Source organism: Aspergillus tanneri (genome assembly GCF_003426965.1).
Source record: "Aspergillus tanneri strain NIH1004 chromosome Unknown AapTan_3_pilon_pilon_pilon, whole genome shotgun sequence".
NCBI classification, from domain to species: domain Eukaryota; kingdom Fungi; phylum Ascomycota; class Eurotiomycetes; order Eurotiales; family Aspergillaceae; genus Aspergillus; species Aspergillus tanneri.
In genome coordinates, this window is record NW_022984630.1 from 3225976 (window position 1) to 3242283 (window position 16308).

A 16308-nucleotide genomic window follows, 5' to 3' on the forward strand; every position below is an offset into this window, starting at 1 on the left:
CCACGTTTATCATGCCACTCTGTATATATACACACACACATATATATATATATTTGTTTTTTTTTTTCTTCTTCTGATCATGGCATTCATTCTCTAAAAAAGGATTCTAGCTCTCTCTTGTCGTATTACTTACTGTTAGTCTCTAACCTCCCCCCTCAAAGGATGATCATTCTATTGCTTATCAGAACGAGATTATATAATCCCCGACGCATCAAATGGGACATCCAAAATAGAAATAAATGTCTATATCATTCGTATTTACCTCCACGCGAAGCTTACGTGCATCCCGTTGATCCGTGGCGACCTAATGAAATTTTTTCAAATTACTTACCAACATCATCCCTGGACGAGTCAGGCCTAGACGAGCTCGTATGTCCAGCGGGTTAGCCATCTGGGAAAGTTAATTAATTAACCTTGCCAAGAGCAGGAAACTAATAAAGTTCCTACTCGTGCCGGCTCTGCGTGTCTATCTAGACCACCGAAGTAAGAGTTGAAGGCACAATGCCGATGCCTAGCACCCACTAAGGAGCTAAAACAAGACGCCTGTCTAGCTTAGATCGCCGAATGGGGCAAAAAAACTGGTGTCATCCAGTCAGAGTTCCTGCTGAACAGACTCGAACTACGATGTTTTACCTGCATGTCGAGCTTCACTTTCTTTCCCCCGAAAGTTAGCTGACAGGCTGGCTTTGCTGTATCCACACGGATGTGCTTTGATAGCCCCATAATGTCTCCAGGGTATCGACGGTCTCTGTCGATCACCGTTTTTCTCTCTTTTTTTTGTCCTCCGCAATGTTCTCCCCCCCCCCCCCTCTCCCTTTCCCTCCCCCCGGCTGGGCAGTTGCTCTGGAGAATGTTGCTTATCCTGCGTAGCCAACTCATGTCGATTTTCCTCTCTAAGTGAGTCGTATAGAGTCGTATATCTAATTCTCATACTGGAGCAAATACTATTCTCGGCTTAGTGGAGGCAAGAAATAGAAAGAAAGGGGGAAAAGTATTGCGGCAATTGCGGACCACGAGGTTGGTCCTGAGTTGCTGTAGCATAATGAGTGGACAGGTCATTTCAGGGACACGAACTTTTTCCAATTCCCTCGTGAGCGGTCCACGATGAATCTTCTGCTCAAATTTGGGGGTTCAGTGAGGTCGGTCAAAACTTCGTTTAGAGGCGTGTTTCAGCTACGTCATTATTGGGCACCAATTGAAACAAAGTTCGGAGAGCATTGCTCCTATAGTACTTTTCGACTGAAATGGCTCTCAACGGCGATTTCGCCGGTGGAAATAAATCAATTGGTGACCTCGGTATACTGGTAAACAAAAACAATGCTGGGTTAGAGCCTCCATTATCCTTGGTATATATACTCCACCGCAGCTGGGAGAAGACAGAGAAGAGTTCCTAAGCGTTCCGTCGGTAATACAGCCCCGAAGCCGAAATCACTAGTCAGGTTGTGTTGCATATGTTAGATTTCCGATCTCGGACATGCTTGTGCGATGGCAGGATGTGTCGCCGGCGCCGTACGGAGTAGTTTATCAGAGGCATTAGGATATTTACTCCTCACGCTATTGAGCTCTTTTTCTTTTCCTCTCCTTTTATTTTTATTTGTTGATAAAAAGAGTTTAAACTATCTGTCGAGTAGGGCTTGGTGAGGTCCATTTTCGGCAGCGAATCAGATTTGGTATTTTCCTATTATCTCATTGTACTATAGCCCAACTATCAATCAACATGAACAAGTCACTCGTTTTCGCTTTGGGGTAATTACTCTGGGGGTGAATTGGACGAGCTAGATAGAGTCATGAGCATTGGAACTAACCCTGAAGAAGCCAGTTAGACGGGAACTACCCGGTAGGAACGAGGCAAATCGCATCCATTGAAACCCACTTACGTGAGGTGCGTTTGACTAGGTGGCTTCATTGGGTTGAACCCCCACAGAACAGTGCATGCTTGCCAGGGCACCACTCAGGGAATGATCAACAGTGCGGATAATAGTTTCTCGAGTCGGTGGTGAAAGCATGATGGCATTAGCTTAGAGGCATTGATTAATTCCGAGAGAAAAATTCAAAGAACGCCATGCCTATAACAAGCAGATACAGATAAATAGTTGACAACCGGCTCCGTAGATCGTGTGGGCCGAAGAAACACCGGCCGAGGTTCTGGAATCAGGAAATGAGACAGTCGGTTGGACCCATGCGGGTCATATTAGTAGGCGATAGTTAACTAGTTATAGATTTGGATTTAGTTTTATCAAGCCAGACAAAGCTATTACTAACTGGTTGCGGCCAGGGGAAGACAAGAAGGGCAGGACTTCCTGGACTGGATGGGATCAGTAGATACTATGAACCCTAGTAGGGAGTGGAGAGGGGTAGGCCATACTTGTCGACTCGGTCCATGTAAAGGTACTCCGTACCTGTTTGCAACAGCATTTCCCACAAGAAATGATGTGGCCATACCAATGTGAACCGCGAAATTATCAAGTAAATAAACTGATTTAAGAAGGGAAAATAAAAAACAAAACGTTGCGGAAATAGCTTCCGTTAATGCTTCCGTTAATTCTTGATCTCATTTCTTATGATGGGCCAGGTCCTGCCTAGCTCTGAATCCCCCTTCTGGGCATATGGAAAGGAGGAAATTGGGAGAGTGTGCGAGTGGATGCATTAGTTCGACGCGTAACCGGGGCGGGTTTGGTGGTGGTTGGTGGTTGGTTGATGCTCGATATTGGGAGGGGAAAGCCTTTCCCAGAAGTGTGGTTTATGGGTTGTATCTTCAAATCTTGGTACATGTAGCCCCTAATGAGACAGAGAAAGTACGAGTTGGTCGTTGGCGGTGACACTAGGTCAGCTAGTAATTAATAGTGCTAGGAATGGATTCTACAGAATACGGAGTAGTTGGACTTAGAGGGATTCCGTAGGCATTCTCGAATCTCCGACAGCATGGCTGCACGTCACACCAGGGCATCCACCGGACGGCCTACTCCTGGTTTTAAGAGATCCTTGTCAATGGCCCTGACGCCGTATTCAATCAATAATGAGTATTGTGTGATGTGCTCGACCATCATCACCCGGGCCTTCTTGGTTTTTTTTTTTTTTTTTTTTAAAAAAAAAAAAAAAACCCCTTTACGAATCCACTTTTGTGCCGCCGTAGCCGCTGTCATGGGAAATGATAGTCACCTCCCATCTCGTGAGAGTCGAGCTTAAAGTCTGCCACTTCTTCTTCCTTTGCTTTTTCTCGTTTACCTATCTCAGAGACACGCTACTGTAAAGTAACACTGCTCATCTTGGAGCAGCCGTATTATGTATTCTGTATTGTGTACAGTAGTACGCATATGCAAAGTACATACCTACCTTGAATTATACAGCAGCGTCCTAAAAAAAGAAAAAAGGAAAACAAATACTCTGCACTTGAGTATCATTAAATCCTAGCACTTCCACGAGCATCTGCATGCATGTCTGGGACCACCAATGCGCTGGCGTGGTCCTATCACTCCATAGGACCACATGCAGTGCAGACCTAGATCCTGAATCTGTGAGTCGCTGTGCTTACCCAAGTACTATGTATGTGAATATGCATATGCATGCAGACGACACAGATTCACATTTGTCGCTTGCCAATATATTTGGAATCCTCGAATCCCGATGGGCCATCAAAGCGGATGTCTACCCGGAGTACGGCGCCTTGCATCCGCCATCTGAGGTTTCAGATAGACTGCATTCATCGTACAGTGGTAGCACGGGGCTGTCAAGACGTGGGTATATGGGTGAGCATGGTTCTGCAGGCATCCTTATTTATGTGTGTCGCGTCCTTTGTCTTTTGCCTGTTTGGGTACTGCCGTACGATATCATTGCCTGCTATATACAGTAGCTTTATGGGCAGGATTATAATCAGGTATAAAACAAAGTACCTACTGAGGTACGTTACTTAGATGTACGTATGTGCCTTGTGATGTGTGTACCTCTCTGCACGCTGAGTGCTGTGCGGGTATGCTGTACTTAGTGCAACGTACGGGTTCTACCTAGTTGATTGCTTTTTGGTCCATTTGTGTCGACTTTGGACGTGTAAACTCGCGCCCTTCATCCCTTATTTGGTTCAACCCATTGGGTTCCCGTCCCACAAAGATATATGTTTAAAAAGGCTGGAAAAAAGTAAGCTCCCACTTCTGATTAGCTCTCTGCTTAAAATTAAACAAGGACGGGAAAAAGGATAAATGGATCCAACGTCCTCATTTGGTGATGACAGAACACATGTACAGCAAACAGATCAGACGAAGGAAACTATACAAACCAATAGCAAACAAAGGTGATGACAGACAGCAGTCCCTACAGTCTATTTCTTTGTCCCATCAGATTATGCCATTCATCTAGCCCCTGTTCAGCGCCATGTCTTGTCGCTTGTCGTCCAACGGGGAAAGGTAGAATGAAATTGAGATTTTGGTCCAAATGCCGCACCCTGTTGAACTCACAGTTGTCAAGTACGGCCCATAACCTATGTTGCGTTCCTGCGAATATCAATTAGTCTTTGTCTTAGTCGAATACATACAACCACCGGGTATGGGCTACCGACCGTTATGCTAGTCAACTTTGTCGGAGATTACAATATGCAAGGCTCACCTATTGAAAAGCCAGTCCTAGTTAGCAAGAAGCAATGCATTAAGGAAAAATGAAATGGAGCTTGTCTTAACTTCGCCAGACTATATGGTTACTAGACTCCACCATCACGATGAGGTTCGAACCCGTTGCTGGAGACCTGGCTGTCACCCATACCTGGCAACCACGTACCTGCATCTCAGCAAAATTTAGCCACGGGCACTTTTCAGCGCCAGGGGCGTGGAGGGACCTTTATAGTCGCTGAATTTCTTCAGCGCGCGGAACAAATCAGATACTTACTGGGTGATTTCCATATCCATCTTATCGTCCTTTGGTGCCAGTGTACATTTGTGATGACCCCAGCCAGTTCGGCGGGGCTTATTACATAGAATTGGAGTCGAGTTGCCCATGGAGGTTGCAATTTCGCTCTCGGGATTTCTAGAGCTGTTGAGGTCAGACTCCTCATCTCATACGCCATCAATGCCTTAATTACTATCTTGAGCTGATACTAATTTGATAGCAAACTCTTGTCAGACCCTAGCTCAGACGACTCAGAAGCATGCGCGCGAACAACTCGACTGGCGCAGTTGACCTCTTCTCATAACTATAAAGCTTTGACTGCTTGATCACTAACCACCGCCCTAGCACGGAAGCATAGAACAATCATCCGTGCTGAGGGCCCACATAGGAAGGCATCAAGACTGGGAAGTGTTTTTCTTCCGGATACTCAAGTTTATATTTTTGAGCATCTTTTCGCTTACCAAAAAGGGCTTCCTGTTCACCATCAGAAATTCTACCTTGGATTGGTTGGCACGAAATCAGTGTGGCTAACTCGCCATACACGATGGAATTCTCTTTGCCATGGTAGGGTTGGCATACCTGGATTGTACGGGAGGATATGCAGACTGGTTATCTCCCCTTTCAGCTTCCAAAACTCCACTGTTCCCGCTGGAGAACTGTGCGTCAGGTTAGTACCCATGCAATCCTGATCCCAACAAGAAAGGGCTAGGGTAGCTAGAAGGATCTTGTTAATGTTATATACACTTTCTGTGGAGATACTATACAATCACTGACCTTATTTCCCGCAGTTTTAGAATTTCCAGAAGCGACAAGTGTCCTGATGATAAGACGCTTGGCCTTGTGAACCGAGTTGCCCATGCATCCATGTAGGTACAAACACACGCTGTCAGATCTCTTGCAACCCATTTAGGGTCATGTTCATGAAAAGGACACCATGTTCTGCCTTATTAGAGTGGACTGGATGATTTTTGAGTTCCTAGAGAGAATTTAACACAAAGTCGGCGGGTTTTCACATCAGGAGACGCACTCCAAGCTCTTAATGTCATACTGGAAAACAAGATGTCAAGGTCACTTAGATTATAAATGTGGCCGTCCTCCATGGCTCTGCTGCTGCCATTCCTCAGACTCTCCCGCAAGAAGTTTTCAGTGTATTGCGGATGGTTTGGCTGCGTATGGGCATATTAAAATGTCCTAGGGTATGACCGTATGGTTAGTAGCAATGGAGTAGCTGATACTGGGATGGCAGCAGAGGAGAGCAAGAAGAGCACCAGAATGACAACCCTCCTCCGTAGATAGTTATGTTCTCAGTCAGAATCACATAAGCAATGTCCATACGAGTAACTATATCGTCTCATTTCTCCCTGCCTCTCTCTCATTTTTGCAGAGATAACTCTTGCTATCATTTCTGAATGCCAAGGCCCCAACAAAGCAAGAGCTGTGAGCTGAAACTCCCCCGTCAAGATATACCTAACTTCGAGTAGATTAGAGACAGGAAAGAACAAAATGTTAGTGTATTCAATACACCAGATTCATCGTATGCACATGGACTGATTAAGCAGAAAATACATTCAAGCTTCTACTCACACAATCCGGCTTACAGACTGCGCAGTTCTATTGAAACTCTTTCTATTGATTTCCTTGATCTCTTTTAACACTACTGGATCAGCTCTGAAAATGGAACTTATTCTTGGGCTTGCCATGGACGCCCACATCAATCTTAAACAATCGGCCACCATACCGCACAGACTCTGGGAATTGGTTATCGTTCACTTCATCCTTAGCCGTAGTGATGAACAGCTCCGTCCCCACAAAGGCCGGACAAGTGACATTTCTAGTGGGAAGCGACACTTCACCAATGATCTTCCCTTCGGGCGAGATTCGGATTACCTTACCGCCTCCGTAAATCGCGCTCCAGATACAGCCTTCTAAGTCGATGGCAAAACCGTCTGGCTCCTTAGGCTCGCCCAAGTCAAAATGGACTCTGCGGTTGCTGATTTCGCCGGTGTCGGCGTTGAAATCAAAGGCATAAATTTTCCCGGTGGGGGAATCGGTTAGGTACATTGTATCGTCGGCGTGATTCCACCCAATCCCATTGGGAATCGTGACCTGCTCGAGCATGCAGTGCAGTTTCATATCGGGGTCCAACCGGAACAACACCCCCTCGTTGACCGGGGTCTGCACCTTGGGGTCGTTCATGGAGCCAGCCCAAAACCGTCCTCGGCTGTCCACCGCTCCGTCGTTGAAACGCATTCTGTTTTAGTTTGCGTTCCGGATGAGTTAAATTGCTCCGGGGTAGTTAAGCGGATGAGAGATCTCAGCAGCGCTCACCTATGGGCTTTCTCCGGCTCATTCTGACCCTCCCATGCTTTGCAGAGGTACGATAGCTCCCCTGTGTTGCGGTTGGCAAGTGCGAATCCGTACTTTGCTGCTACGACTATTTGATCCCGGTGGGTATCACCAGGATGCTCAATGTTGGCTGTCACTCTACATGACAATATATCAAAAGTCCGGATCCGCTGATTAGCAGGGATCACCATCTAGAGGGAGAGGTCTACCACACACCCGATCGACGCAGACGTATCCAATGTCTTCAGAGAGTCTGGGCCCTTGGCCAGGTCCATAATGTATAGTTTCTGTTCCCAAATATCGACAAAGCGGAACTCGTTTTTGACATCGTCATAGAATGGGCCTTCCAGTAAAGTTCCCGCCACATCAGTATACGGCTGAAGAGCAGACAGACGTGAGAATGAATCCGATATTCATGCCGGGGTCAACCCAGACGTGACAAATCTCAAAACAAGCCCCGTGCATACCTCAGAAACCGTCCATTTTTGGAACGTGGCCATAATGAATAACGGTGGAACAGTCCAATACGTTATGGTATCCGTTGTAACTCAGATCCGGGATTGACAGTGCCGACAAATTGATCCGTCAATAGAAGAGGCAGATATTAATTCAAGCTTCAAGAAGAGCAACTTGAAGTTGAACTTGTTTCATTCTCCCGCCTGACCACGTGATGGACTTGGCGGGGTCATTCGACCCACCAGGATCATACCCAAACCTCAATTAGTGCTCAATCGGTGTTTAAGCTGTCTGGAGATTATCGACTAGAATCAAGCGAATAGAACAAGAACTGTAAGTGTTCCCGTATTTGGGAGAAGCCCATGCAGATAATCTGGAAGTACGGCAGTCCAGTGATTCTTGGGTCAAGTGCCGTACCAGAAGAAGTTTCGAAGATGATCACATCTGCCATATACTGGGTGAAAGAGAGATCACAACGGAATAATATATCAGATGCTTGGGACCAGCTCTGTCCATGTCTCTCACAGTCGAATTATACCTCTCTACACCGTACTTCGTATCTAGCCTGTATTCAAGAGGCAGAGACACTAGTCTGAAATATCACATAGACCATATCTGCCCCACTCGAGTCGTCGAAAGGACGTTCTTCTGTCGTCGCTTCTCCCAAAACCACCCTAAATCAACTAGGCTGCTAGCAGCACCCATCAGTGGGCCGCCACGTTTACCGCTCTCACTAAGGTGCGTCGATATTGATGGCTCGCTATGGTCATCTCGATAGATTGCGGTTTCGTTGAATGTCAGGTTCTGGACCGAAGGAAGCTCCTAAAGGCACAGTAGTCCTTCTCGCTTCTTCCCTTGAGAAATAAATACGAAAGATACGACGGCCATTTCTACCCGTCAGAAGTGCATCTTCGGGCCCGGTGCTACTCGAACTATTGTCTGTCAGTTCGATGGTGAACTTCATTATTGAAATCTTCAACAAAGACCTCCTGTCTCCACCATTTGACCTATCACATGTCATATGAGGAAGCCGTGGGAGGTCTGAGTCTGCGACAACGTGATCATTAAATACAAGCCGGGTGGCTCCATTGGGAGTCACTCATTAATACTTACTAAATTACTCCGTAAATGGGTCGATACGTCGAGAGTTTCTGTTGAAATTTCCATCCATTCCATCACTAACGACTATCTGTCTTGGAGCTTTGGTTGACAGTTGCCAGAGTACGGCATCCTTCCCGTGTTACGCCTCATTTGTTCCAGACAAGGGCCCCAGTGGAGCCAACTACATAATAAAATAGAAAATCCTAAAATGGGGCAATAGGAGCAAATAGGAATGCATCCGACAAGACTCCTGGGGCCGTGGCAGTCTGAAAACGAATATCGAGCTACCGGCAGCTGTCCCCAAAGTTAGGCTTTAATTAGAGCAGCTGTGTGACAGAAATGCAAGCGCTTGATTTTTGAGTAGATGGGTCCAACGCGGGTCCCTGGGTCCCTTAGACGCAGACACGGCACGCGTATCCACGGTCAGTCTTCGCCCACGGTCCGATAGCTTGAACGGGGAAGAGGAATTGCTTCCCCCCTTTTTTTAACCCAGTGAGAATCTAGCCCTGTGACATACAGCCGTTTTAACGACCAGTGTGCATTGCTCGCTGCACTGATCACCGGTTCTCTTCTATCTACATCTTTATCCTAAGTGCCTTTTTTTTTATGGTTGTCTCCCTCTTTTTAGGACTTTGAATCTCTCCACCACTTGGCCGAGAGGTTGATAAAATTAGATCATCGCATACCAAAACAAAGACCCAAATGGTCCGGAAGACCTTCCTAGCGCTTGTCTCATTCCTTCGAAGGGGTACACTAGACAGCAAAGCTTACGGACTCTTACGTCCTAATCCTTCTCCGAAGAGGAGTCGGTTTTCGAATTCTGGGGCAATGGATCATGCGATGAGCCTCTGGATAATCCAAGCGGTGTGCGAAAGAAATCGTCCATGGTCAGACCAAGTGTTACATCAAGCTTGGGATCGGATAGCTCGACGCTTGGTTTCATTCTCAACGGACCCAGGCTGAGTAGTCTGTACTTACCTAGTTGCTTCAATAAGACTTAAGTGCTTTTTAATTACCTGGGGTAATCACCCCCCAATAAGGCCAATCAACGAAGCATGCCAAATACCGTTGATACTGAGCTGTTTGATCACTGGGAGAGTGCTCCATAGATGCACGATTGATGCTCCCCCATTAGACTTAGCGTCGGTCGGAGAGTCGGAAGCTATAGAAACCCCGGGGTAATTAATTCTCGCGGATATTGCAGTAGCAGCAATTACCCTCAGGATGTCACCAGGGCAGGACAAGTCAACATTGTAATAACAAGTTTTTCTCCCTCCGTTGGGCACAGAGTAAGAGAAAGGTCAGACTGCAGCAGCAGGGGAGAGGCAATCAATGCGGCCTGATATTTTAGTAAGTGAGATCCACCATCGCCCGACAGATATCGGTGGGAAAGATGCGGTGTAAGTGTCAGCTTGGCTTGGCTTCTTCTACTCTGTAATATTTTTTTTTTTTTTTTTTTGCTTCGCCCACTTCTCTCCCGTTGGGCACTGACCTTCACAATTAATGTGCAATCGTTGAAAGTAAGCCATATTCTGCCCGTCTGTCGAAAGTGAGGAAAGGGCTTCTATTTTGATCCTGTTGACAGGATGTATGCAGGCCTGATAGACAGACAGCCCTCGGCATATGTACATCTGTCTGTATAGCATCCGAAAGTAATACATTAGTGATTATCTCTAACCACCTCACATGACTGATTCTTCATGCAATGCACGACAACGTATCCTACATGGATGTCTGCATTTGTATGGTATGTAATATATGGTACTGTTATTTACATTATTGATGTACTGTATGGTTGCTGTATGTAATGGTCTTACACAGAGCCTATTGTATCTGCGAAGTATCTATGTACGTCCTCCATCTAAATGTACCTCCCAGTCTGTATCTTAAGTACTTAGATAGTTTTATATAAAGACATCTATAAACACAACACTTTCCTAAATAAAGAATAGAAAATACTGAACACAGATGTAAAGCCTATATACGTAGTCAACCTTGTAGATAGTACTTAGTATACTCCCTAGATAAAACACAAATAAGAACCACGCAACCTACAGATTTTCCCATTGGCAGAACCATCAAATCCATTGCCTCATTTTCGGTATCAAAGTCTGCCTCCTCCCTCCATACTAGACCGTACTTAATGTATCTAGTATCTAGTTGCATACTCAGAAACTAATCCTTAATAGTAATGGTGATGTGTACCTATCATAATCAATAGCCACATCCCAAGTACGAAAGTAAAGTAGATGCATGGGATACTTACAGATGTGGGTAGTATATTAATTAATTCTACCTAATCTATTGTTCATGTATCTACATATACTTAGGTATCTATCTACCTACCTACCTACCTATCTGCGTCTAGTGCCAATACTAAAAAAAAGAACAATGCAAGTGTCTTATTTTGGTGTCTTGCATATGCATGCTGCTATCATCATCATCATCATCATCATCATCATCATCATCATCACCATCATTACTACTATCGCTGTTACTATTCCTGCTGTCTACGCAGGGTGATCCTTTGTCGACGTGGATAGGCTAGATGGCAAGACCACCTCATCTCAGCTTACCTTATGGCAGACGGCAATGTACATGTGCTTGCTGCGTCTGAAATTGGATTGGATTGGACTGGTGGTATAGAGGTGTGGATTGGTGAGTTGGCATCCATTGGCGTTAGTTAGGTACATACATACTATGTATGAATGAGTATTATTAGGCAGGTTAGGTTGGATTAGATAAAAAATCTTTTAGGTTGGATTACCTATCTATTTACGCTGTTAAAATGTTTCCTGAGTTGTACATGTAGCTCTCTACTCTTGATTCTATATAGTTATATGTAACTGGGTATCAATACTGCCTCACTCCTGTCATATAATACCTATTCTCTTGATAATGTAGTATTAATCATAATCTGTAGACAGGCCAGTCCAAACTAACTTTAAGTTTAACAATATGCATCGACTTACACTTCATTGTGCATTCCTAAGAGAGCAAAGAGATACAGTACAGATAATGAATGCAGCTAGTCGACGGCGTCGATCTCAATCTTGTAAAAGCATATCCTATCCTTGGGCTACCTATTAAATACGGTATAATATGTAGGTAAGCAGGTAAACTTCACGGTTCAAATTCATGTAGCACAGACTATGATTAACCATTGTACTCCGCATCCCACCCAGTGTAGTCAAGCCACATAGCAGTCTGCGGCATTCATGCAGAACCCAGCCACTTGGTACGGCTTGGATATACCATTAGACTAATGCAATCCATCCGTGTTTACTGGATATCTCTACGGGATCCATTCTCATTATACAGATCTTCGCATCAAGGCAATGGTCATACTTTCTGTCTACAACTTACTTCCCATGTTGACGTGAACCGCCTTGATCTGCGAGTATGCCTCCAGACCAGCCTCGCCTAGTTCGCGACCAATTCCACTCTGCTTCACGCCACCGAATGGCACACGGAAGTCACTGTCATTGCTGCTGTTGATCCACACCATGCCCGATTCGATTTCCGACGCTACCCGGTGCGCACGCTCGATGTCCTTGGTGAAAACGGCGGCTCCTAGTCCGTAGTCTGTGTTGTTGGCCCGTCGCACGGCCTCGTCTTCCGTCGTGAAGCTGGCGATCACGACAAACGGACCGAACACTTCCTCTCGGTAGATGCGCATGTTGTCGTTGACGTTGGTGAAGATGGTTGGAGCAATGAAGAAGCCCTTGCCGTCACCCACGTTCTTGAACGGTTCACCGCCGGCTACGAGAGTCGCCCCTTCGGACTTGCCCGCTTCGATGTACGACAACACCCGCTCATACTGTGCCTTTGTGACTTGCGGTCCCTGGAAAGTATCATCCGCAAATGGATCACCGACCTTGCTGGTGGATGCTACGGCCTCCTTGAAGTGAGCCACAAACTTGTCGTAGACCGACTCGTGTACCAGAATGCGCGAGGTCGCCGTGCACACCTGTCCCTGGTTGTACATGATCCCGACGTGCGCCCACTTGGCAGCCTGTTCGATGTCCGCATCGTCGAACACCACCAGGGGAGACTTGCCTCCGGTCTCCAGAGTGATGTTCTTCATCGTGCCCGCTGCCAGTTTCATGATCTCCTTTCCGGTCACGGTCGAACCCGTAAAGGCCACCTTGTCAACTTCGGGGTGGGAGACCAAGGCGCTACCTGCGACCCGTCCGAAACCGTTCAAGATGTTGACGACACCGGGCGGGAAGCCCGCCTCCTTGATCAGACTGGCGAGGTAAAGGATACTCAGAGGAGTTTGCTCGGCTGGCTTCATGACAATCGTGTTCCCACATGCCAGTGCCGGTCCCAGCTTCCATGCTGCCATGGCTAGTGGGAAGTTCCAGGGAATGATCTGGCCAACCACACCGATAGGTTGACGTAGGGTATAGGCAAACTTCGCGGGGGTGGTGCTGATGGTTTGCCCATGGATCTTGTCCGCCCAACCGGCATAATAGCGCAGGGTGTTAATGACCTCACCCAGGTCGTCATTCAGCGAGACGGAATAAGGCTTGCCTGAAAGGGATCAGTCAGTGAGAACAAACAATGGATAGATAACCCGGGGACTGGAATGGAATGTACCATTGTCCCACGTCTCGATAGTAGCCAAGACCTCCCGGTTTTGGTCGATGAGGTCAGCCAGCTTAAGCATCAGGTTTCCCCGGTCTGTGGGGGGTAACAACTTCCATGACGGATCATTGAGGGCCTTGCGAGCTGCTTTGACGGCGATGTCGATATCTTCTGCGCCGGCAGCATAGACGGAGGTAATCTCTGATTCATCCCTGGCGCATGATGGGTCAGAGCTCATCCCAAGAAACTGGATACGCTGAGAGCCTACTTACGAAGGATTGATGGTAGCAAACTTCTCACCCGACTTGGACGGCACAAACTCGTTATTGATAAAGAGACCGATGGGTTGAGAGTACTTGCGCCCATTCGGAGCTGTCAGCTGAAGGGTGACGTCGGACATGGTGATGGAAGAGGCGTGGAAGCGACGTCGGGGGATGAAGCAGAAGGAAGAGAGAGGAGAAGCTCGCAGGCACCGAAGCGGAAGGAGAGTGGCGAGCATGGAGTATTTATGGGCAGCTGAAGCAAAGCCAGGGACTGAATGCCAGCGCTGTTGTTCGCGGGGAAAATGGAGGCCTTAATAAGCGGGCCCCTCATCGGATGCACTTTCTTTTCCCAGCTAAGTCTCTCGGTCCCGCTCGTCCTTGTATACGGAGGATGTTTATATCTACAATGGGTGGACTGGAAAGGCTATTCGCCAGGACTAAACCGTGCATTAAGACGCCCTCGTAAGTAGATTAATCGCCCATTCATTGTACATAAGGAAATAGCTACACCCATATCGAGTGACTGCGAGAATCCAAGCCAGGGCTCGCTTTAGACGCAATAGCTAGAATGATAAGAATATCTGAAATCCCGCAGATATGGTCCTACTAGCTAGAATCCTCCTCGGCACTCCCATCGTCCTTCGATGAATCCTCTGTCGCCTGCTGAGATTCGTTCTCCCCTTTTGCCAGCTTCAAAATAAAATCCCACTCCTTCTTGCTCACTCGCGAGACACTCAGCCGAGATTGCTTCAGCATCTGGAGGTTTTCCAGTGCGCCCCCGGGCTTCGCGTGGGACTTGAGGTCATTTAGCGGAACGAGGTCCTTGAACTTGCGGCGGAATTCAACATGAACAACATCCCATTTCGGGTCATCCCGCGTAGACTTCTCATCGTAGTATGGATGTGTAGGGTCAAATGCTGATTCTAGAGTCCGGTTCCCGCGTCAGTTGATCCACATCACGGAACCAAAGGGGGTAACTTCTATCAACACGTACCATCCGGAGTGTGTTCTTGAACGATCTCCATAGTGCCCGCAACACCCGGGACTTTACAGTTCGAGTGATAGAAGAAAGCGAGTTCGCCCTTCTTCATTTCCCGTAGGTGGTTCCGTGCTATTCGTGGTGAGCCGATCATGCCGGGGGACTTATTACTCACGATCGCACTTACCAGCGGCATTTCGTACGCCTGGCCATAGTTAGTATCAGTGCAATAGTATCCCTGCTTCCGTAGGGAGAGGGGAGCGTTGGAACATACCATCCCATGGCTCTGGCTTGCTCCGCTCACGTAAGTCATCGATCGAAAATTTTACATCCACTCCCTTCTCGAAACGGGTCTCAGGCTCTGCTTTCATCAACCAATACGAGCGGCCGGAACTTTCACCATCCTCTGCCTTGGTATCTGCCGACGCGGACTTGGGTTTCTTAGGGGTTTCGGCGCCGTTCTGCGGGAGCGACTTCCTAGGTCTGCCCACTGGTCGTTTACCCTCCTGGGGGGTTCTCAGCTTGGACGGGGTGTCTGTCTCATGTTAGCGGCCGTGATGTTCGTCCCTGGTGCCACTCTCGCGTGGGCCTGTTCGATGGAAAGGAAAGGAGAGGATGAAGAGAGAATACAGACCTTTGGCGGACGGGTCCTTAGGGGGTCGACCACGTCCTCTCTTAGGGCCTGGAGGGGGTTTAGGGCCAGTGCCTTCGGGATACTTGCGAGGGCGACCCCTTTTCCTCTTCTCTCCAGTAACTGGAACTGCAGCCTGCGGAGGCGGCGAAGAAGAAGACATTAGTACTTGTTTATTTGAGAAACTCTATATCGAAGAAGAACTTTCTGTTCTGTTGCAGGTAACACTGGTGTGTATTATTTTAATTTAATTTAAAATTTTTTTTTTTCTTCTTTCTTTTTCCCTCTGTTTTTGAGGAGGAAATTCGTGTACTTGGGTGGGAGAAAGGGGAAAGCGTGTAACAAGGAATGGGTTGAATTGCCAGTGAGCGGCGATCAATAATTGGCCATTGTCAGTGCCCTGGCAGAACGCGTTCGCTCACGTCGGACCCGTCGATCCAAGGAAATCAAGATGTTCAATAGGGAGGGAGAAAAGGAAAAAAAATAAAAAAATAAAATAAAGGAACTAGGTGAGGGAAACCACATTTACTCACTCTCTTAGGGGAACTGGTTTCCTCGGTAAGGGGCGAGGCCTCCGACTTGCGCTTCTTGGTTGGTGGCATGGTCGTTAGTATTTGCGAGGTTAGGAGGGAGAGTCGAGTGAAGCTCCCTCTGGGGAGAGGGAAATAATAATTGAAAAAAAAAACAGTAAAAAAAAAAAAAAAAAAAAGGAAAAAGGAAAAAAAAGGAGCTAAGGGAAATGAGAAAGAAAGAGGTTCAACCAGTCAGAAAGCAGGAGGCGGGGGAGAGAATCTCCAGCTGCAACTCCAGACTGGGCGCGCCTAAAGGAAGAATGAGAAGAGAGAATCAGTCAGTCAAGTCTTCCTCGTGGGAGGAAAATCAAGGAGGAGATGCTCATACCTGCTTCGACTACCGACTTACGGAAGTGAATAAGTAGGGAAGTCCTCCATAAAAGGAAGAAAGATGAGCTTTCAATGTTTGCGCCCGGGAAGGAGGAAAGACGCCTCAGAATCATTCATCGCAATTAATCCTGGAGAAAAGAATCATGCTTGGCGCCAGACGCGACGTGC

General features: G+C 47.1%; 3 protein-coding genes across 3 annotated transcripts; all 3 read right to left on the reverse strand.

Moving 5' to 3' along the window:
• Positions 1-6534: 6534 nt before the first annotated feature.
• Positions 6535-7718, reverse strand: ATNIH1004_004867 (SMP-30/gluconolactonase/LRE family protein; the record flags this gene model as incomplete). The annotated part of the gene is made up of 4 exons (XM_033569532.1): positions 6535-7123; positions 7201-7356; positions 7435-7595; positions 7686-7718. The coding sequence occupies 4 exons, from the start codon at positions 7716-7718 to the stop codon at positions 6535-6537; spliced, it is 939 nt and encodes a 312-aa protein (XP_033428338.1).
• Positions 7719-12130: 4412 nt separating this feature from the next.
• On the reverse strand, positions 12131-13765 carry ALD2 (aldehyde dehydrogenase family protein; the record flags this gene model as incomplete). Its single annotated transcript, XM_033569533.1, has 3 exons — positions 12131-13311; positions 13378-13577; positions 13638-13765. The coding sequence occupies 3 exons, from the start codon at positions 13763-13765 to the stop codon at positions 12131-12133; spliced, it is 1509 nt and encodes a 502-aa protein (XP_033428339.1).
• Positions 13766-14234: 469 nt separating this feature from the next.
• On the reverse strand, positions 14235-15840 carry ATNIH1004_004869 (EVE domain-containing protein; the record flags this gene model as incomplete). Its single annotated transcript, XM_033569534.1, has 6 exons — positions 14235-14551; positions 14623-14739; positions 14795-14812; positions 14882-15142; positions 15242-15374; positions 15772-15840. 6 exons carry the CDS (start codon positions 15838-15840, stop codon positions 14235-14237), a joined length of 915 nt encoding a protein of 304 aa, XP_033428340.1.
• Between the last annotated feature and the right edge of the window lie 468 nt (positions 15841-16308).